Below are 24438 nucleotides of genomic sequence, written 5' to 3'. Positions count from 1 at the left end.
AGAGAGACAGTGCAGTATTTCAGACAAAGATGACAAATACTAAGACAGTATTTGAAGACAATAATACAGAGACACGTAAGAACGACCAGTATGTAGATGACATAGCGGAATGACTTGTAGCTGTTTGGGATAACACAGAACTTGACATAATCAACAAACTGACAATTTGCAGAACAAGTGTGCTCTTAAACTTTTAATCCTGCAAGCAGCAGGAGTAAACATACTTTCAATATCCATTTCAACACTATTCTTTTCTCAAATATTCTCCCTTTTGATTTTTTTTAAAAACGTGATTAGACCACATTGTGTGCAAGTTATTATGGTTGATGGAATACAATACAAAGTCAAGCTTTACAAACACAGTTCTAATTATAGTGTGATATTGTACTATACTATGTTAACTTATTAACCAGATAATCATGTGGCTGATCATAGACCCTACATGAATGTAGTGTAGGGTCTAATGGGCTGACTAGTAGTAAATACTATAGAATCAGTGCATTCAATCTTTTTACCATATATCTTTTCAAAGTTTATCTTTGACAGGATTTTCAAGTTTCAAAACGAATAATTGTTTATAAGTAAAAACTGATTAGGCATCCATACATCCAATACATTCTCCTTGGATAATCAAAGAAAGCTTTCAAGAGAAAATGGAATTCCTAAATCTGGGTACAGCACAGGTGTGTGTTTTTTAACCCCCCCCCCCCCCCTTTCAAGTTTGAGAGTTTATGAACCAGAATGACAATGTGTACACCTAAGTTTTTTCTTAATTACAAATCTTGTGCGCGTCAACAGATACCCTGAATTGTACTGTAATATTAAATATGCAATGGGAAAGGCTCTAACTCATGGTAAAATACCATCAAATGCCAATGTGTACATCTAGTCATAGATTGAGGCCAGTAAATACACAGTCAACTCATCCTATAGATATTTTGAGTTATAACTTGTCATGGCCGTATCTGAGAAGGTGTCAAAACTAGACATGTTCTAGAGTTGCAAAGTGTGGATTTACATGATCAAAGATCATTATACCGTGATAATCATGTTTACAAGTGTGATCTTCATATTTTTTTTGGATATCTTTGATAAAGTTACAATGTTTAATATAGAGCTGTACGTTGGTGGTCAATATGTACAATTTATGAATATTCATGGCTGCTATCTCGGAGTCGGACAATAAATGATGGAAGATTTCCAACACTGAACAAATCGTGGTGATGTTTTTTTATAAAACACTGGTGAAACTGCATACCACTTCACTGCAACCTTGTTGAACGGAAGTATAACAATAAGTGGGCACCATCTTGTTAAAATGATTTTTTTTAAGTTTTCGTAAACATTGATATTTCGTGACACAACCAAAAGACATACGACAGTACAATATAGTTACTTTGGAACGATACATTGGAAACGAATGCAACTAGATTCTACCGTCCTATTGATTCTTGGAACCATTAACAATATATTCTCCAAAAGAAATATATTTTATAAAAAGTAATCCTGCAACTTACTGTTTCTCATCATTTATGAGTGCAAGTGCAAGTTTATCCCAAACAGCTGAATGTGAACTTATAATTAATAATATCGAACTATCTTTTACTCAGTAAGAAAATATACATTTGTGATTCTAGGTTATGTTTCTCTGGAAAGAAAAAGACTAAAAAAGTTCAGACATATATAAAAATTGAGAGGATAAAATATGATCAGATTTAAAAGAATGAGATTGGCAGTGTCTGTAAGTTGGAATAGTGAAGGAAAAAAAATCCTCCATGTAATTGACAAATTACTGGAGAAAACAATTACTACACAACTAAAGGGAAATACAATTTACATCAATAAAAGTATACACATGATTTCTATCTTACAAAACATACAGTTTTCAAAAGCCTATTGCACTCGACATGTCGACTGTGACAGAACCGTCGCCACATAATTACTCCTGAATACATATTCTTTATTTACAATCAATGAAGGCTAATTGTGTCGGTAGTGGATGATCTACTCTGGAAGACTTTTCCCTATTTTCCTGAACATTGACAGAAGCTACTCTAGTCACCCTGTGTATCTATCTCTGACCTCTGACCTTTGATGCTGGATAAATAGTATTTGTATTTTCAATGCTGGTAAAGTGGGGGGAGAGAAGGAAAGAGGAGTGTTAGGGTCATGAGCTAACAACAACACATCCACAGGAATTGAGTCAAGTGATGTTTAACTACTTTTTTTACAAGTTTTAACTTGTTTTGGGTATACAGATAAGACTGCAACACAGCATGATGCTGACAACTTGTTGAAAACAAACCCTGCAGATTATCCTGGAAATCATGCAGTAATTATAACAGTTCTAATTAGACATTGTTCTAAAAGTGAAAACTCAATTACTGGATCTATTTAGAGGCTCATTACTGCAGGGCCCTATAATGATAAGACTTTACATGTGGTAATTTTCATGATGATAAGCTAAACGTTGGAAGAGTTTCACATTCCTGGATAAAAGTTACATCCTTCTCAACTGATAAACACCAGTTTAAACAGTCGTTTGGACAAAACAAAAACACAATATCAAAACAACTTTTAAAACAGAACATCAAAATAAATCATCATCTGGTAATTTGTTAGAGAAAATTTTCAATATGGGGTTTTGAAAAACAAAATGCCACAAGAACATAACAGAACAGAACAGAAACATTGAAAGTTAACGTATATAACAGCTAACGTGAATATTTTTCTCTCAAGAATTCTTCCAGAGTCAGGAAAGTCTTGAACCATTGTCTTGTTAGTACTGACGTTCCTCAATGCAATACTGCAACTATGATTGTCAACAACATGGTGAAATATATACTTATGCAAATGAGGCAGTGACATAGTGCAGTTGTCATGGAAACAAATATATTTTCTAATCATCTTCAGCGTTGATTACTTCACTCATGTCACATTCATTGAGTCCTCTCTCAGTCATTAGTTTCGCAACTTTTTTAAACTCGGAAAATCGTGGCGCACATTTGAGTCTGTTTTTTCCAAGTCTTTTATTTCCTGTCATAAGGAAGTGACCGTCTCCATGTTTGACACCACATCTCAGTGGCATGACAACAGTGCCAGAGTGACGGCCTTGTTTGTTCTCAGTAAAAGTGTCCTGGACCTGAGTGTAAATGTGTCCGATGGAGATTTTGATGTTAGTTTCCTCATTACTTTGATCGTTACTGAGTTCTTTTATTTTACTCTTCACCACTGCAAAGAAGAAGAAAAAAGAAGAAGGTATTTTTAACATCTCTGTTTACAACACAACATGGCTGAAAAGAAGTGTAACAAATATCTTTCTTTTTATAAAGCGTCACAATTATCAAAGGATGAACGGTATTTCTCAAACACACACACACAGTACAGAGTTTGACCACTCTTTCCCACTGGGAGAGAGAATGTAGAGCTTTATCACAGGAGACATGTACTAGTTCAACGAACACTCTTTGAATCTATGTTAGTCACAGATCTAAATGAGATTTGTTTTCACTAGAACTATCTCCAAGTCTTTCACCTTGAAGGTTAGGTTTAACTACAATTCCCATGTCATATTTCACATTGGATATTTCACATTTTATTAGGATACCAGACATGCTTGACTAAGACAATTTCCCTTCTGATGACTGGGATAAGTTTTTAATTACAACACACTATAAGAAACACAGATGGATAACATGGATGCAACCATCTCTGAAATGACCTGACAATCATCCCTGTGGTGGAAATTCTATCTTACATCAAGTTCACATCCACAATATATTTTGGTGCCTGACCACTTCTCATTTTCACATAACTGTTAATATCAGACAAGTTGTCCATATAACTGTCCATGACAACAACTACTTTAGTCATTATTATTACTGGCATCACCCCCATCAAATATTCATTGGTAATACCTAGCTGTTGGTCCCATTTCTTTCACAAACTTTATGCAAATGAGGTACGCATGCCACTGCGTATTCTTCAGGTATCGACCATAATGATCAGTACAGTACACCTGTTAAACAACATGTATTGTTTTCACTGCCCTACTACTAATCCAGGGACTCGTGCCGACTTTTACAACATTGATTTTTCCCAAGCCCCAACCGCCTTTCCAATAAGCTTTCCTTCACCCACTCTTTTCTGTATGGACAGCGGTCCATATTTGCAAGACAATGGTTGGTATTTGACAAAGGTAGTTTTAGAATATTTGCCACACAATAATTGTTTGGTATTGATTGGTGACCCCACTACCACCCTTGTTGTCAGCTGAGGTACATTGTGTCTGACATGCGTCACTTTCACAGCCTACTGCCGGTAGTCAATAACACATCTTAGCATCGATTCCTCCAACAAACTTCTACAATCTAAAGTTTACTTCAAAACGTTGTACTTCACACTTTCTTGATTGTCTTAATTCAAAAAGTGTGCAAACTTAATAAATTTTGTTGATTTAAATCTCCTAAAAAACACAAGTATGCATTGATTCTTTAAGGAACTTGTTATTAAGTTTTTAAAATCTACTGTCAATGCCACATTTCCCTATTCCCAGCTATATTTTGAGAGAGAAAAAAACTGCAGATTTTCAAATTTTTTTGTCACCATCTTTTGCAATTACAAATCCTTACATTTTTAATAGGAAACGTTCTTCAGGGCCAAACTTGTCTCTGCTAGCATTGCAATTCACCTGTTCCCGCCTTTTTTTTTAAAAAAATCATAAATTTGACTTTCAAAAATATGTTGATCACAATCTCAAGTGATATTTTCATTCCCATAATCAACCAGTCTTAAGAATGTGATTTGAATGACTAAGTTTGACCTTCACACAAACACAGAAAATAGACAGACACTAAATTTCAATTGTAAAACTTTAAGTCATTGTTATTCAGATCCTGTACTCAATTACGACCAAGTATTTTACCTACTAAGCCCATTCAATCTTTACCATTATTTAAGTTTTGTCTAAGTTGCCAAAAGTTTTTATTTGTTGTTTTAAACTGTTCATAGTGTACGTTTCTAATAGCCGATGTTATTTTAGGGATTTGGGTAACAGGATCACAGTTAAAGAAACCATAACCTTCTTTGAATGACACTATCTACTATTTAGCATTTACAAAGTCTCCCAATAGAATGGGACAGGTATTGTCTACGGCTCAACTAAACACAACAGACAGAGAAAGCTATTTTCAGCTTGTGCAAATAACTGGGGAAAATACCTAAAGTTATTTCATTATGTATGTCTTGACTCTAGACTATTGATCTTTTCATTTTCTATTGTAAATGATGATCCGACAGAGAAAAGTATGGAGAAGAACTGCTGCAGTTTTGAGATGACAGTGGTTCTCAGTATGTTGACATCTACTCCTTGTTTTTACCTAACTGTTATACATACAACAGTACAATAAAACATAATATGGAGGCATGGTTTAGGTAAACTTTTATATATTACTACACATAAATTATGGATTTTTTTGCCGCTTGCAATATATATTTGCTGCCCCTTGTGTGTGTGTGGGGGGGGGGGGGGAGAGAGAAGAGTGGGGTGTATGTTCAAGATTTTCATCAAATACTTACCAAAGTCACTTGCACAAAATGCTGTCATGAGTTCTGTCTCATTACACGGCCTACAATCTGTGGAGAATAGAAATAACAAACTTCACATTAGTAAACTTGAACATCAAGTCGAACATCTGAGATTGAACTATTTTTTTGATATATTTAAATGTAATGAACTTTGTACAGGCAAGGTTTTCACACTGGTAACTATAGAATTCAAGGAAACATTGACATGATTTAAACAAACATTTATCTAACATTTCATTACACTTTCAATAAAGAAGTAGAAAAGAAATTAAGTACAAGTTGAAAATGTACAAAACGCAAGAAAAGATGTTCCACAATGGCGTACATGTATCAAACATGCACATAATGTGTGCCAACAGGTTTGGTTTATATTTGCACGAATGACATTGGTTTTTCACAGACAAACACAATCACTTGAAGTTTGCCTACTTTACATAGGATGACCATTTGTTTGGATTTTACCAGACGTCCTTGAAACAATGCAGTATAACAATTATTTGAATTAGTTTTTGTTCGAAATTGTTTAGAATTGTGAAAAGAGAAAATCTCGTAAAAATTTTCTGTGGAATTAATACAATTTTGGTGGAACCCTCGTAAAATGTGTGACAAGCTTATTATATCTATGTATATACCACCTCCTACCTACATGAAAACAAAGGACTTACTAACAACAATATTAATAACAATCTTTCAATAATGCAGACGACTCACAGACTGTACAGAAAATACTGCACTTGTGCAAAAAATGTAGTTCAGTGTAAATTTATAATCACCAGTTATAATTTAACGAGTAAATAAATTTGGGTATTTGAAGATTGTAAATGATCTAGCCAAAAGTTTGTATTTTTTGCTGGAGAAAAGAACACCTTGTAAAGAGATGTATAACTCTTTACTTTCATTTATCTATCGATGTATATTTGTTTGAAACTTACTTGTACTATAGGATGGTGGCCAAAGTACAGAAATAAAACATTATTATTTATAATTACTCGTTTACAGCATATATGAAACATCATCAAACACAATCACCTTGACCATATAAATGTGATTCAATAAATTCAATTCCTAGGTATAAAGCTATCTGTTTTGTATCTTTAACAGTCAAGTAACTCATAGCGTACCCCTACACCTGTTATCATTTGTGAAGTCATGTTATGCTGCTGCTTTCTCCTGCTTTTAATTAGTTTGAAATTAATACACGACTTGTATCTAGCGTGGGAGAATATTTCTACAAATTCTTGTTCCAATTGGCACAAATTTGAAACCATTGAAAGACAGCAGTTACTGATTGACTCGCTCTGTATGTCTTCGACCTCCTTCATGACATAGTTTACAATGTCTTCTATCTTATTCACAACACAGTTTACAATGTTACTTTTCACTTCATTACCTCAATACATAATTGACTTAATTATATTCAATCACTTTATGGTCAAATTAGCTGTGTAACTCCTTTTAGCTGAACAGAACAAATTGACACGTACAATCTTGCATATGATGAGACACTGTATATACCAAATCACAGACTGGTTCAAAGAACACTGTCTCTATTTTGACAGTGTGGTCACAAACAGACTACATTGTAAGGGTGTTGACTAACATGGGGTTGACATTTAGCATACTAGTTGCAATGAGTAATACAAGCTCTGTTTTTATCATTGTGTAAAGTCTTTGTGTGGTTAAGCTGCTCAAATGAACGCTTACAGATGTTACATGTCAGGTTTTTTGGCAAGCACTGATATAAGTGATCTCCCAGCAGTGCTACAAGGCCAAGCTCACAGGGTACACTTTTTTTGAAACTGTATCTAAAAATACCTTGGTCAAAACACTGGTCATGGTGTCTGCTGTTTGACTGTACACTTTTATGCAACAATAAATTTTATGGTTTTTATACGGGTTAGGAAACCCAGACAGGTAAAATGTAGTAAAACTTTACCCACATATTTTGCACCCTAACGTTTGTCAGAAACAGTTAAAAAATACCTGAAGATTTCCCTCACCACTCTGAACAAAAAGATGCAGTCGATATTGATGCTTGAAAAAAACCTACTGAAAAAAAATCTACCATGCACATATGTGGGTCGTGAAAATCCTATAAGTTAAGTTAGTATTATTTTGTAAAATATAGAAGTTTATTTTGTTGTGTTTAGTTACTATACATGTCCTGACTTGGGATTTTATAAATACTAGAGAGAGCCTAAAAAGCAAGAGTTAATGGTGTTTTCTTATTTAAAGTGTATGTTTGCATTATGTCTCTGTGGCATTCCACTCTTAACTACTGAGGTACATTCTAAAATATCCCAACTGTTCTCTGTATAAAGTTAGTTCTCTCTCTCTCCCGACACAATCGAGAATTGTGAGCCAATTCAAATAAGTTGTCAGCCTTTACAAGAAATGAAAAATCGTTGAATCTTATAATTGTAACTGTTGCACTGAACTGTCAAAATACCTCAGACTTTATATCTTGCTGCCTAGCAAAGTTCGTTATACTCCCTTTGAGTTGTGCATTTTCTGTTATCCTATCCACAATGCTTTCATGATCACGTTTTTCTTTTACTTTTACAGTGTCTTTCCTTCACGAGTAACCTTTACACTTGTTGAGTGAATTCCGATTCCTAGGGACCTGACGGCACATTATTTGCAGGTACATATACACCCATTTTGTAAGAGCTTGGGGCCTTGTTTAAATCAAGGGGTCACTTTTAGGGAGTGTTTGTAACACAAAAAAAGTTGCTAACAATACCCAGCATAAAAGATGTGACTTGAGTACATTGACAACCACAGCCCATTTGTCTTGAGGGGGGTACTCTGAACACAGGCAGGTAAAAAGATGACTTGTTAGTCATGCATAGTTGTACCAAGAATGAGGTCTTACAGAACACACCTGAGCTATCAATGCCAAAGCAAATATATTCTTCCTTTGTGTTTGACAACCAGGGTGTTCTAGTCTCAGCTCTTTACAGGCGTGCTCTCATTGAGATAGGCTCCAATTTATAGACTAAAGGCAAAACATAGTATGAAATGCCTTGTGAAAATTACTGATCCCCCCCCCCCTAAAAATAAGAAGAAAAGAAAGAAAATGCATGGCAAGGTTTAAGAATCTTGTGTATTTTTATGGCACTTGCACTTTGAGGGCATATTTTACATGCTTGGCTGGACATCGGCATGACTGAGGTGTTGATACAATGCTACATAGCATGACTAGGCTTGCACAACTGATACTTGTCATGCAAACCTGCATTCACAACAAATATTGCAAAATTAGATGGTCACACTCACTGCATGGAAACAAATGAAGACCGGTGGTTACTTTTTTTTTGTTTTCTCTGACGGCTGTTGTCTGTTGTCGGTTGGGAATCACTGAGGTATTGCGCTAACATTATCATCATGTACTATATTCACACTATGTAATCTGGGCAATTCATACTATTCTGAAACCATGCATAGAACAGAAATAAATTTTGACTGAATAGCAACAATTTCAAAAGAATGGAAATAAATAAAGTTACACTCTGAGGCCAAAGAGATGGATATCAAAAGTACACAGGTATTTGCAGTAGTGTGCTTCTCAATACTACCCCTATCTAACCAAGTCTTGAACTGGACTCGATTCCAGACTCCAATATTTGAGGTCCCGCCAACATATTGCATCACAATCCATCCCACTATAGTTATCTTATTAACTGAGAATCAAAACATCAATAAATTTATCAGAAAGTTAGTTCAGCAATTTTTTTGCAGATTAAAGTATTTACAGTGTTATCAAGGGGCCTTAAGATATGGTGGATAGAAGAACAATTGAACCATGGTTGCAACCAGGTCAACCACTGAGTCTACTTTACCGACTAACTCAGCTAGCTACACCTGAGAACTAAGTTGGGATTAAAACGGTGTGCAATTCCTGAGTCGTCAAAATGATTTTGAATGTAACAAGCCAGGGATTTAAAAGATTGGTGGGTGAGTTTATCTTGTTGTTGAGGTAACGGCATCATGCAGGAAGGACTGGGATTAAGTTGCTACCCTCTTATGCTGTGATTTCAGCCATATTTCACTCCACCATTGTTACCTGTCAAAGTCCATAGCCATTCACTTGATCAAATTAACTTGTCACCAAATATTAGACAGCAAACTAAATATTGACCACGATCTAAAATTTCACCTTTTGTCTGGTTCTGTCGTCACCAATCCGATCAAACTATAGAAGTGAAGGCAAGCATGCTATTTTCTACAAAGGCTTGCTCCTGGCATGCTGCCAGTGGTCAACAAAATATACACACAACACTTTTAAGAAGTTCACAAATTTCCAAAGAATACTACTATGGAGGACTTCTCCTATCACTTTCATCTGTTATCACCATCAATTCTCATTGTTTGTTCACTTGTTGTCAAATAAATGCTTAAATATGCCTTTAAAAGCTTCATTCTGGTAGTTCAAAGTAGGCAGACAACCACAGAAAATGGACCCCCCCCCCCAAAAAAAAGAAAAAAAAACCCAGCATAGACAGGAATAGTTCACACTGTGGGAGAGACAATCATAATACTGTAATGTGTTGACCTTTACTGTATCTTTTTGCTGTATGTCTACAAAAGAAAATAGTCCACATTTTTTTTAAAGCAATGACTGCCAATATTTTTGGCGGGAAAAAAAATCTGTCATTAAAAGTTAAGGTCACAGAACACAAAGCATGATGGGAGATTCCCCTTAGCACTGTTCCTTCTTATCTTGACTTTTGAAGTGGGTTTTCAATGGTCATTACTAGATAAAACAGTGAACAACATTCCATAACTGGTAAGTAACAAATTAATCACCGTGTAAAGGTCATAAACTGTTCAACTTTAAACAACCCACATTACCTGAGTAAATTCCATGTCTATGTGTTTGTACTGCAGTGGTTCCACACAACAATCTGTATTTAACAAACAGTCACATGTTTCTATCAAACAACAGTTTTAGATAAGCCTGCCGTAGATACCCTTACTAATAAAATAGTAAACTATGTCCAAGAGTACAGGGGACATAAAACTCAGGATTTGCCTTCAGTCATTTAAATTTCATTACTTTTTATTACACCCAACATAACATATTTCAATTTATAAATGTTTCCATTATCACTAAAGTAAATTTTCATAGCTATAGTACTCTGTAATATATCAAAATTTATGATTCATAACGTTGGTAGTGACGCAGTCATGATAAAACTGAGATATTTTAATGGAGTGATTAACCATCAGCTTGTTTTCTCAAGACCATTTTCTCTTCTGATGGACCTCAGCTCTGGAGAATGTCCATCAGCTAGACACTCTCCAAGTGATAAACTTGTGCAGTGTTGTGGAATTTCTGTGACCATCACCAATGACCCTCCCTTGTAAACATCCAAGTTTGTTTATCCTACTCGCACATCTTTCATGCTATGCAAAATGTATCATGAACTTCACTGCCAATGTTGAGACGCCATTCATTCTACTAGTCTGGATGCCAACGTGGTCTCTAACTGTGAGTGGAGGTGTAAACTGTACCGATCCTGTTTACAGACTACACTTATCATTCTGCATACCCTTTAGACGCCAGTATGATATATTTAGCAATGTGGGAAAAAAACCATACACCTCAATATCAGGGTGAATCAATATCATGACGACAACAGAATTCTTTAAAATTGAAATGTTGCCCTCAGTTTAGTCTGGATGCCAACTGTGGTCTAACCACTGGTATAAATCGTAACGACACAGTATAGGAACTAGACTACCCTCAGTTGTCTAGTAAACAAAAACTGGAATGTGAAAGAATACCACAATTTTTATGAGTAATGAATAAAGTTCGTGTACTAAGATATTATTCCCCAATATTTTTCATCATTCAGCTGGAAAATATTTGTGACCTAAGAGTTTGGTAAAGTAATGGTAATTTTGAGCGTTTTTGACTCATTTCAAACACAGCAGAACCAATGACGTAAACACATGTTGTCGTGACATAGACGTGCGTTGTCATGACATAGAATGACCAGTGAATATATTCCATATTTTTCGATGAACCTAGCTCGTGCATGGTGTAATAATCCTTGACAAGAAATTGAAGCCTCCATTCCTAGTCTACTCCCATGTACCTGAATACCCTTGACTTCCCATGTTAGGACACACCGATTAACTTAGAAGTGTCTCTCAGATAACAACTTTAGTTTATACTCCGGTTGAAATAATTCTGGTAGTTCTGAGATAAGAAATGACCCAGTTTACTCTCCCTCTCTCTTTCTTCCTCACCATTCATCATCTGTGTATAATCCTTATCAGTGAATTTAATGGACTGCACAACTCTCAACCACTAAAAACATTATCCAATCTATGGTGCCAATCTCAAACTGCTATAAACAGTTCAACATACTAAAAATCTACCTCTGTAAATACAACTTGACCTAAATGTTCTTTGCTTTATACTTTACAATGTGTTAGAACATGTGAATATTTGCATTAATCTACTGGCTTGGAGAATTTGCTAATTTTTTTTTTATAACTTCTTTATGACTAGAACCATTTGTGTTTTCTGAAGCAATGAGTACATTCCTTGTGTGACTTTGGGATTAAATATGGAATAATAACAATTAGAAATATTTTTCAAGTATAAAAAACATTTGTGAAGTACTGAACAAACATAGATGAGGAGATTAATGACTTGAATTATACTGTGTACAAATGTATTCCTAGTATGTCAGTTGCCATAGAAACTGTCTCCTCCTCTCTCATTTGATGCATTCTCAAAATACTCATCCCTGGAGATTAATATGGTGCAACAATATTTGTATGTTTTTCTCTTTTGTGGTAAAAAAAAATTCAATTCAAATTGTGAGTTTACTAGATAATCCTCAGATTCCTGCCATGTTTCAGGAGTTCCATAACCTTATAGCAAGAACACACGAACTGAAGCCCCTTTCTCTCCTCACTATATCCACCACATAATGACGACATCAGCATTGAAGAACAGAGCTGTTGCAGAGTTTTTCCAGGTTCCACATATGAAGAGAGTTCATAGCAATATAAAATTACCTCTCTAACTCTCTCAGCAAGAGACTGCTGTAAATCAATGCCTAACTTATCCACCAGATGAAACCCAGTCAGAAACACTACCCCACAATTGTATATTTTTTATGTCCTTCACAGGCTGACCTCTATGACAATTGGCTTTTAATGTTTCAATTTATATCATTGTAACTGAATAGACCTGTTTTTGTACCACCTGGAGTTGACATCTGAGACTTGGTCACTATGGCAACTAATGACACACTGGTGTCAAACAACATGATCAGCTAAACAATAGGATGTCCATCATTTCACATGCAGTGACAGCTGAGTCTCTTCACACTATACTCAGATCACAACAAAACTTAGGACAAATTAACCCGACTTATTAACACCAGTTTACAAAAACCTGGACAATGGAAGGGTCTCAGGCTCATACAATTAGCTTATAAAGTGGGTGTAAAACATACATTGAAAAAAAAAACCTAAATACCTTCCCCCTTTTCACAGACAAGTATTAAGTAAAAAATTATAATTGAACAGGTTCAAGTTCAAGTAATGGCTATTATGTAAAACTGTGGTGACATTCTCACCAATATGGTCACTTTCTCGCCAATTAAGTATTAAGTGTGGTCACTTTCCCACCAATTAAGCATCATGACTTTCCCACAGTACAGATGACCCAACCTGAGACTATTGTAGACACACTTCAGGGCAAACACTTGTTCCCCTCTCAACTTCAAAAGCTGTCATAATCTTAGCTTTGTTACAACACAGACATATATGTATGCAAGTACCTTGGAGTTACTATTACTCAGTCTACCCATGCAGGTCCTTCCTACCTCCATGATCTATACCCTTTTTTCCCCAACTGCCTTTTTTTTTTCGATTAACTCCACAATTGTCTTCAAAGTGCCTCTTTTTACACAGACTACACATTCTATCAGCATAACCACAATAAACATATCTACACCATTCACTTTCTTTCCAATGTGTCACTAACACATCTGTGAATAACAGTAGCAGAGTTTCATCTGGTTCTATTTGCTCCAAAAACTTTATTTATGGTATACACAATGAATGAAGACTACATCTCATACCATAAAAGTCATTGTAAATTGTCTCCAAATTTGTAAACACTTTCATTCGAAATCTTGTTTTATGAGCAAATCACACAAGTTTGTTTCTGGTTTGGTGGTCTTCAGTCACAACATAAGGGTGTCCATGACTCACAAATCTGACTACCATTGGTTTTTTTCTTCTAATTGTATGCTTGGTCAAACAATATGTCTACATGCATCCCCTTGGTAAAAGAAATGAAAATCTTTTCGAAGAAAAATTATCCATCAAGCAAAATATTCACAACATTGCAACAAGCATTATTGATAAAACCTACACTTTTACTAAATGCTTCAATAAATATCGTCTACTATATAAATATGGATGCTGTCCTGTATTTATTTTTTTTTTTGCTTCAACTTTGAACATCGACCAACAAAGTTCTAACCCACTTTCCTGCGTATGATGAAATCCTCAACATAAATATAGTTCTAATTATCAAATCTAATCAACTTGTAAGGGGAATATGGAAATACTTTTAAAAAAACATGGTTGCAACCAGCACTCTACTATGGAGATCGATGTGCCCTTTTGACTCCTGCAGAAGTCTGCAACAGCAAGGAAATGTCTGCAGACAACAAACTGAAGTTCACATGACATGGTGGCCAGTCTACAGTATCAACCTGCTCAGCTGGTTTTACAATTCACAAGAGACGTGCAGTTTTACAAATAACACTGTGTACCCATTTCTATGAGAATCATCCCAGGCCGTGGCACATGACTCATTTTAATACAACGGGGCCTTCACACACTAAATTTTCTCACCATCAAGTTGCTTTGTAAAACAGAAAGGTCTTGACTTAACTTCTTTGTTGAGTGTTAATATTAACGAGATAGAATAGCAATTCTACTAGTGTGTGAGAAATGAAATAACAGCTATACTATACGTATGGGAATTAGAGCGTCCTATGCCGTGAAGCCTGGAAGCACTCAAAAATCAATGGACATTAGAATTTACTACACAATACGGACTATTCTGTGTGTCTGAGACCGGGTTTCACTGAACTTCATTCAATTCTATTATTTCTCTTTAAGTGACCTGCAATTATCCATCCTCCCGTGGGAATCTTGTCTCATTCTCTGTACTAATATTCTGTACAAGCCTTTGACATTCCCATCCATTCTTACCACTAGACATAACCCCTAAACTGACAGTCTGACACAATAATTATACACATTTTTTTTATCTCTCATCCTCCTCCCTCTTCACACAATAACAGTACTTGCATTGCTTTCAATTTAAAAGAACATGGTGGTAAAATCTTGCCTGAGTTTCTGAACATTTTAATCGATACAATTGTGTTTACACCTATATAGGCTTCCCATGGACTTTGGTTCCTTTCCAATGTTTAATGCATATAGGATAATAATGCCCCCCCCCCCCCCAAAAAAAAAATGCAAAAAACAACATTATGTCATGGTCCTACCAGGTAAGCTTGGTGGACGTGATTAAATTTTTTATGTGCTGGCATATACAACTTGTTCGTAAATCATAGCAAATGGTACAGGTATTTCTTCGATGCAAATTAAATCATACCCATGTGACACTAGCAGACCAGTTAGTAGACCTTTGATGTCACACTTCCTTGAATCTCATTGATTGTCTCCAACAATCACCCATCTTTTGAATCCAAAACAAAGGATTCCAATTGATTTATCCATTCCAGACAATTGCAATGGAATGTCGCATCAATTTTGTCCATCCATTCAGCTACATATTTCTCATCACATTTCAGTAATGACAAAAAATTGCCACAAACGAGTGGGAGAAATGTATCTCTATACAATTTGCATGTCAACTTTGAACACTACCATTGAGTGCTTCCATAGCAAGCACTTGTACCAAATGATGCAATTTATGGGGTTTTCTTCAGCAGCAAAAACACCTTCATCAAGTTACAATTTGATGACCTCAACTTTACAGTGGTTTCACATTTTTTAGCCATGGGTGAAACCCATACTGTTACAAAATGTTTCACAACAAGCTGCACAGGTGAAATATTGGCTGTCTATGCATTCACCACAAACAATACTGTCTGGGCTATACGAACCCTTGCACCATGACACACTATCTCCCTCCTTCTCTAAGTTCATTCAAAATTCGCTTCCTGGTGTAAGTGCAACCTACTCATTGACCAAATGGTAATTACAAAAGCTCACAAAACAAGACCAAAAAAATGTACGGTAGAGTGAAATTGACAGTTTGGTTTTCAACACCTGACATGCCTCCTAGTTGACTACTTTGTAAGGTAAAACCACCTTGCAACACTCCTGTTTGATTTATTAGGTTTCTATAGGAAACCTGGCCAACTCCTTGAGGGCTGGACACTGTACCCCCCTCATGTGCACACATTATTCAACATATGACAAGTTACAGAGATGAACTATTACAGTGTCACCATTATTTGTGCAGTTCTTTTTACACTGTGTACTAAATCTCTTGTGGCTACACACCCCCTTTAATGCACACCTAAGGGCAAGCAGAATGACCAAAAGCTCTAGTTTAGTGTAACCACCAGTCCAACGACACCAAACTCCGACTCTCCATTCAAAAAGCATATTGCAGCATACCTTTAAAGTCCCCCTCTCCCTCCCCAGGGTATGTTGAAGTGTTGAATAATTAAAGTTCTTTGGCTACAAGCTGCAACTGTTATACCAAATGACAGTCACTACTGAATACAGGCTGCTCATGTAATAACTAATATGTTACCAAATCATTCACATACACCCCACCCACCACACACACACACACACACACACACACACACACACACACACACACACACAAACGGTTACCCAACACCCCTACTACTATCTGGTGGCAATTACATAATTTCAGCTTTTACCTATATCGGGTCAATTATTTGAATACATTTAAAAAATTGCTCCCTTTGCTAAATTAACAGGATTAAAACTCAGTTATAGATAGAACAGTACAGCCTGAAAGCAATCAAATGAAGTTTATATAATATTAATACATCTATTTTCATCTTTTTATGACTAGTTCAGCCCCAAATTTCGACATATTTATCTTTCTCTCTTCATTATAAGATTACCCACATGTGTTGATGAGTTTCAAAAGTAAGCTGTACTTTGACACAATGTATCTAATCAGACAACCAAGTACTAGTATAAACAGTAAACTCAGCTTTATAAGTCTTAGCACAGTTCACCTCACACTATAATCCTGTTATCTCCACAGGATAAATGGTATCACCCACTGTCACAATACAATACATTGGTGCTAACACAGGAGGAATGAACTAATTGGTGTGACTTATGAAATGGAGGTAATTTTACAAACTAAGTGGTAGGTCCCGCTGGTAATCCTGTAAGCACCTCCAAATATCATGACCAATGGTTAGCAGGTTGTTATTAGTATACATGGTGATTCTAACATATAATACAACATGTACATGCACCCCCCCCCCACCCACCCTTTCAGTATTTTTAAATGACCAATTTACTGTAGCCCCCCTCTCCTCACATTTTCACTAGTTTAACCAGGCTATGTTTGTATTTTATTTTTGTGTATGCCTATATCTAATATATCTGTCTTTGTTGCAAAACTACTTTTAAATAATTGTCTGAGATGGACCCACTAAAGTTCCATCCCCCCTGAGAGTTCCACTTTCTAACAGAATTTAATACCTCTCATAAAGCTACTGTACATATATTTCAAAGTATACAGTATGTCGCATTTCTTCCTACCACTGTTATAGTCTGGATGCCAACATGGTTTCTAACTAAACCACGAGTGAGCTGTGGTGTAAATTGTAACAGTTACCGTACAGGAACTAGACTATATCACTATAGGTTGTAACAAAATATACTGTCCACCTTCATTGCTTTACTTTCCAAATAAATATTCACAAACAGTACACTGAATTTGTTTCACTCTCCGTTTACAGTAGTAAACTAATGTTTTAGGTGCTTCAGAGTCTGCCATTTATAACGTCATGACATTACTATCACACACGTACACATATACACACACACAACTGACAACTTACCTTCTAATACATCCGTACTACTTTCCTCAGAACTTTTCTGAAGTTTTAAATCATAATCAAATGATACAGTTTTTCTTTTGCCATCTAAGTTTGGCATAGCTTCAATAAAAAGAGTTGCTTTCCCATTCCTGGAATCAAAACAATGAGTTCGACTAAGTTGTTCTTTCCAAGAGTCTCTCGAATCTGTAGCATCGATGTGGTTATGATTATTGTTCTTCCTTTTATGTTGTTTTGGATGGATTAAAAATTGCAGCTGTTTTATTCCTTCTAAATACACATTGGCACCATTGAAGTGAGGGGAAGGTTTAATACAACCCTCAAAGTCGTGTCCGTTAGTACCATGCTGGAATGTGATCCGTATTGCACCATACGCATAATCCCATTCGATATGGCCCTTAGAACATCTCAGGTAAATTTGTTTCACACTCTTGGCATCGGGATCATGCGGCAAATCACTGTAACAGAATATAGAAAGATTATATTTTTCAAATACTGTTCCATGTATTTTAATAAATTTGATGAACTCTTCAGAGTGGGGAATTTTCCTGCCACATTTCAACAAATTGTACATTGAAAAATGCTGAAGAATGTTTGAAAGAAAAGTGATACTTTTATATCTGCGTATAATCAAAACTTTAAATCCTTACAGTCAACTGTCAGTCAAATTAATTTTCCCCTCCCCTATATTACCTCAAAAATAGTCGCTGAGTTTGAGAATGTTCCTCACTATGCAACTATGTATCCAACTAGCTAACAATACAATGTAAATAGCGGTGTTGAAAACGATTTGTACCGTTGCTGTTACAAATGCTAACAATGACACCTCTTTGATCTGATCATTGTAATAGCTAAATTGTATAGTAGTACCCCTAAAACTGGATACCAATACTTGCTGAGTTAGTCTACAAGATCGTACGTGCTCTTCTCCCTTCTGCAGATCAACTTAGTTAAAACCCGATATCCCGTGAAAGATACAACGATCTTCAGTATACGATTGCGTATCACATATGATATACTGTGGTTGTATTAAAATATCATGTTCTGAAAGACTCGATTAAATCGTGGAATCTCTTCCCTGCAGCTACATGTATCGACACTTTGAAAGAGACATGCCAACGCCTACCATAGCACTCTCCAGTGATTGTAACATTATGTGCACTCAACTTTCGTGCGAGTTTACCTTTCAAGAATGGCGATTAAATTTCAAATTCGATTAGAAATTTCGGACTCCTTCCCAAATATTAATACCTCGGCGGTCTAAAAGGGCCATAAAGATTAGTATTAGGTAACTGCTATGTTGCTTGTTTACTCAGGGCGGCGACCACAGGGATGTCCGAAATGGGGGTGGAAATGTTTTACGACAAATCCTTAGCAAATAGTGGATTTGTTTGTGTCGAACCGAAGTTTTATTCTTTTAATGTAAACATATATATCCTGGAAATTCATTATAATCAACATCATAAGGCACGTGCAATGTTTGAAATCATGTTGGCGATCTTTCGTGAAGCCCACGACGGGAAACGTGTCCAAGACTACGCACGCACGCATTCATCTCATCAATTTCTACTCGTACAGGCAGGACATAAACCAACGGAGCAGTGAATCACCCCCAGCCCACCATACGATGCGTCGATGGCTTCCATTTCCCGTTCTTACCCACACACACAGGTATATAACCCAATCGAGTCGTTTACACAAACTTAATATCACTTGCTTTATTAGTAAAATGAAAGAGTGATTTGAGTGTTTAGGTCTGTCTATTCTGCACATAACACCTTCATCATCCCATTCATACACCTTTTCTTCAGATTCACTATTTGTTAACTGTGCTGTTGTCAACATCTGGTGAACATCCTGTGTTTTGGAAAAGAACACGGTCAAGTCTTTTACAAGATGCAATGGAAACATCCTGTAGCATCTTTAACTTGACACTTTAGTACACGTAGTAAGTACTTAGTCAAATGTGCAACTTTCGTCTGTCCTTCCAAAAAATAATACCGTCCTTCTGGTGTCATTGTCACCATTTTCCCACGGACTCAAGTTTATCATTTATGAAGACATTTTTATTCATTTTCGACTACCCAGCGCCCAACTACAGCTTCAAATTTAAGTTTTTGGTAGACATTTCTAACTGGTTGATTTTGTTTGCCCAAAGTTTAAACTTTTTATTACACAGTCTCAAATTTCAAGGACGCTACAGGTGAAACGTCATTAGTAGTTTCAATGCTATCTATGTGAATATCTTACGGGTATTTAAACTTAAAGGACTCTTTCGATTGTTGTGTACCAATGTTCAACTAGTACTCATCCACAACGTTATCCTTTGGCGCCGATTTTCTCTAACACCACTTTTCATACGTGATCATTTCGAACGATATCCATCCCTCGTCTGCAAGTAAAACTACTTACGGGCACAGAACACGGTACATAGGCCAAAACAGGTAGTTTTGTCTTTCTTTACCAAACCGTGCAAAAGCGTCTCTCGAATAACTGGGTTTCAAAACTCCCCACATTAACGCCACATACTTTTGCTGCAACAGTTGCAACTTTTTTTTCTGCAAGTAATAAAATCTTGCATTGGCTTGAGTTTGAAAATTATGGCCAACTTATGCCGCCCAGTGGTATAAACTGAGTAAACAAAATGCCATGTACGTGTCTGAAAAGCCTCGATTTTCAAGTGATTGAATGGGGACCTGTCTGTAGCAACTCAACGGACTTTAAACCTCGCTGCGCTGAACCCTCAAGCGAAAAAAACAAGATCGAGTCATATTTTCATGACAGGGATATACTCTTACCTTCCGATCCAGTCACACTCGTCGCTTGTGTAATGACAATTTGCCCAGATAACGTACGTCAGTAAGTAACCGACAACCATAGGGCTATAGCAATAAATGCTACGAACATACACCATTATCGCATGCTAGGCAGGGTCCGCAATGGAGAGAGCACTACTACGACCAACTTGATCAAGAAAACATCTAACAGTTCGCGGTAACTTCAAAACACAGGACAGCCGTTGATATTAGTAAGTCCACATACTACATACTGTCGGAAGTCCTTCGGTGGCTGATGACATAAAATCGATAAATCCCAGTTTGTAAAACGCCAAACTACTTGGTCGCACTGTGTTAGCGTGTACTACGATGTGTGTTAAGATATCAAACTGTGACTCCGACTAGCCCTCTTCTTGGCGATCTTAAGACGATACCATTAAGACACAGAGGGAGACAGGTTCACACGTCATCTGTGACAATAAAATCGAAAGAGTGAAAAAAAGACACAAAAAATGTTAAAACATACACTGAAGATTGTTGTAACTGTTGTAACTGTACTCAATATAATATTTAAACGATAGAGACGGAAAAATGTATTGCTCTGTGACAGTCGAATACAACGGACTGATTTCCCTATTTTATATAATGGAATGGTCCGTTTAATGATTGAAGCAGGGCATCACACAGGCAATCAATAGGCTGGGTATCCGGCACGCCAAGCCCGCGCTTCAGCACGTGTAAATAATCTATTAAAAACCGCCACGTAAGAATGTGATCCCGTCGTAAAATAAATTCCTGATTGTACAAACATAATTTCCATTTTGTCCTTTCTCTTTCACGATCACTTGTCGTCAGTTTTCGTGTTATTTCACACATTTTGCTTTCCCCGTTCGTGCTGCCTCTTGTTGTTGTGAGTTGGAAGCACTCGCGACGATGTTCGGCTGTCAAAGCGATGGCAAAATGCCAAAATCACTGTGTTCTTCAAGTGACGTCCACTTTTTTTCTTTTTTTTCTTTTTTACAAATGTGAACCACGACAGCATCTCAAAAAGTTATACAAGAACTCTCTGTTCTCAGCAAATATTATCTTCATGCATATCAGGAAGAAGACAGGGTTAATAGTATGTTGGGGGGGGGGGTGAAGAATAAGAATGATGATGATGATGATGATGATGATGATGATGATGATGATGATGATGATGATGATGATGATGATCACGCTTTTCAGATAACTAGCCATACTCACTTCTGAATCTTTGTAACATGCTTCAATCGCGAACACAAATGTCCAAAATGTAGACATATTGTTCATAATGAAATATACACCACCACCGTTAAGTTCACTTCATTTAATTTTATCAAGAACGTTTATTTTTACTTGTTATTTACCCGGACGGCATTTATTACTAAGCCAACTCATTCATATTCTACTACATCTCATTTTTGTACATAGTTTAGGACTCCATTGTATATAAGGCAAATACGACTAAATGTTCCATTTGAAAAGATGATGATGCCGAAGACGACAACAGTGGTGGTGGTGGTGGTGGTGGTGGTGGTGGTGGTGGTGGTGGTGGTGGTGGTAATGACGACGACGACTACTACTACTACTACTACTACGAAGAAGAAGAAGAAGAAGAAGAAGAAGAAGAAGAAGAAGAAGAAAACGGTGGTGGTGGTGGTGGTGGTGGTGGTGGTGGTGGTGGTGGTGGCGGCGGCGGCGGCGGTGATAATTATTTTTTTTAAAGTTTTATTGTACAATATTATGCACGTATTGTATCCATATAAAAGTAGCCTATTGAAAGCAACGATAAATTTATATTTTTAAAAAATTTAAACTAATGTTTTTTTAAACTCTTTTCCAGTGACAGAAGAGGGCGTACTGAATCGACTAAAATACAAATTGCCGTTTGTATTAAGGACAAATATCTAATTTGCTTTATACGTGTAACTCTACTTCTTAAATGTCAGGTTAACAATTACAAGTTACGTAGTCTGAACAAGTATATTATATACTGCGAAAATGTCAAAAGTACGTATATAATCACATATAAGGGGTTTAATTTATTTCGATAGTCAGTTTATTAAACACATACATTTGATTCAAATAAAAACAAGTTAATTTTTAAGTAACCCGGTTCAGGGTTCTCCTAGTTACAATGTTGGGATCCTATGTTGTGTCACGACCGTCAAACTATACTAATACTATACACGAGCTCCAGACGACGCGATTGTTGGCAACAACGCACCTGTCAGTGTAGAAAAGCTACTGTGCGCCATTTTTTTGCTGGGAACGCACGAACTGACGGTCTCTCAGCCCATTCACTTGAATTGACAGATTATTGTTGTGGACTCTCTTGATGATACTCTATTGTACTATGAGTGTAATTACACTTATCATAATAAGTAGTGGCGTGACCTTTAACCTCTTATTGATTTCATATTAACACACATTTATTCTAACAGATTTGTGAAAACCGTACTTGAGCGAAACTGTAGACTGATTCATAATTTTGATGCTCCAAAGTCCAGTTTCATTTTAGCGCCTGTACGCGGTTGAAAGTGTGGAGTAAAAGGTACAAAGAAAGAACGCCCTAACAAAAAAAAACACTCCAATAGTGTATGTGAGCAAACAAAGAATTCTCCCCAAAAATCTGTGTTCTCTATGAATATAGTATATGACAACTGACTCTGTGAACGTGAGAGAGGGGTCGCGTGCCAGTATTGTATGAAGCTATTTTACAAGGCTCGGTGCAGCTGTAAGGTGATTTGGTCGACCTATTCTCACCAAAACTACGTTTTTTCCTCTCAACCATCTGTCCCTCCTATTTCGCGTCGACCGTGGGATATTTTTCCGGCGTCCTACACCAATTCGAATGACTAGTTTTTTTCCCCGTACGACAAGTCGACTCACGGGCGTCGTTCCTAGACCCAATTACCACCTGTTATTGGCTAACACCCCTAAAGTTTAATGTACATCCATTTACCTACCCATCAATCCGGATTAATACTTCGAAGTCTAATGTCCTGAAAATCTGCCAAACTTCACCAGAGAAAGACCGTCGTGAATTGTATACGTCTATGACCTTCTACTTTTTTTTCAATCTTTGTCTATGTTAATCCTCAGTTCTTTTGTCGTCATTTCTCACTTTCATTATGACAAACACTTTTCTATGCAAGTACTTTAAATAAAAGAACAACTGAACTAGGGGTCCCGGGTAACAGGTCCGAACAAGTGCAAAGGTGCTGTTAGGACTTGCTGAATGCCATACTTACTGCATGTCACGTTCACTACGTTATCTCACTTCTTCAACTACAAAACAGTCCAGATGTGTTACGGTGTTCACATTCAAGGCAGGTTTACTGCGCTTCTGCACCAATATGTCACGCTTCTTTTTTAATATTTGTAGAAATTCAAAATCATTTATTATACATAAGGCTTTTTTTAAAAGTGAGCTGCATCATTTTGTCACCGAGGCAACGAGGAAGCGATGACGCCGTGGAGTACAACTTTGTGAAACTGAGGTATCATTTGCCAGCTGTGTGGAGACACGCTTCATTGATTTTCCTGCCTCACGTGCAATTTGTCTACTTAAATACATAGTATTAGTACAAATTTGCATCGAAACTGGAGTAATTTGCTTTTAAAATGAAAGTCCCCAAAAATAATAGACGGAGATTGATTGAGGGAATATGTTCTAGCTCTCGAAAACTCAATTTAATGACACTGGGACTGCTGTGTAAAATAAAAAGACTACAATGTCAAATCGAATATCAACTCTCTCTCTCTCTCTCTCTCTCTCTCTCTCTCTCTCTCTCTCTCTCTCTCTCTCTCTCTCTCTCTCTCTCTCTCTCTCTCTCTCTCTCTCTCTCTCTCTCTCTCTCTCTCTCTCTCTCTCTCTCTCTCTCTCTGTTATTGATGCATGTAATAAACTT

The 24438-nt window shown here is 36.6% G+C and overlaps 1 protein-coding gene across 1 annotated transcript; it reads right to left on the bottom strand.

The window, feature by feature from the left end:
* Nucleotides 1-720: 720 nt before the first annotated feature.
* Nucleotides 721-20879, bottom strand: LOC144435165 (meteorin-like protein). The gene is made up of 4 exons (XM_078123734.1): nt 20525-20879; nt 17730-18184; nt 5578-5634; nt 721-3231 (listed from the first exon to the last, which is right to left on the bottom strand). The coding sequence occupies exons 1-4, from the start codon at nt 20638-20640 to the stop codon at nt 2900-2902; spliced, it is 960 nt and encodes a 319-aa protein (XP_077979860.1). The 5' UTR covers nt 20641-20879; the 3' UTR covers nt 721-2899.
* Nucleotides 20880-24438: the final 3559 nt, after the last annotated feature.

Source organism: Glandiceps talaboti, chromosome 5, assembly GCF_964340395.1.
Source record: "Glandiceps talaboti chromosome 5, keGlaTala1.1, whole genome shotgun sequence".
NCBI lineage: Eukaryota > Metazoa > Hemichordata > Enteropneusta > Spengelidae > Glandiceps > Glandiceps talaboti.
The sequence above is the reverse complement of the archived record's forward strand: the minus strand, read 5'-3'. Positions and strand labels throughout refer to the sequence as shown.

Bases quoted from the DNA above. Each gene is read 5' to 3' on its own strand.
- LOC144435165 (XM_078123734.1), bottom strand. From the start codon at position 20,640: ATGGTGTATGTTCGTAGCATTTATTGCTATAGCCCTATGGTTGTCGGT. The intron at 5,635-17,729 runs GTAAGTTGTCAG...TATTCTCCACAG, and splicing joins TAGTACGGATGTATTAGAAG to ATTGTAGGCCGTGTAATGAG. The intron at 3,232-5,577 runs GTAAGTATTTGA...TCTTCTTTGCAG, and splicing joins ATTTTGTGCAAGTGACTTTG to TGGTGAAGAGTAAAATAAAA.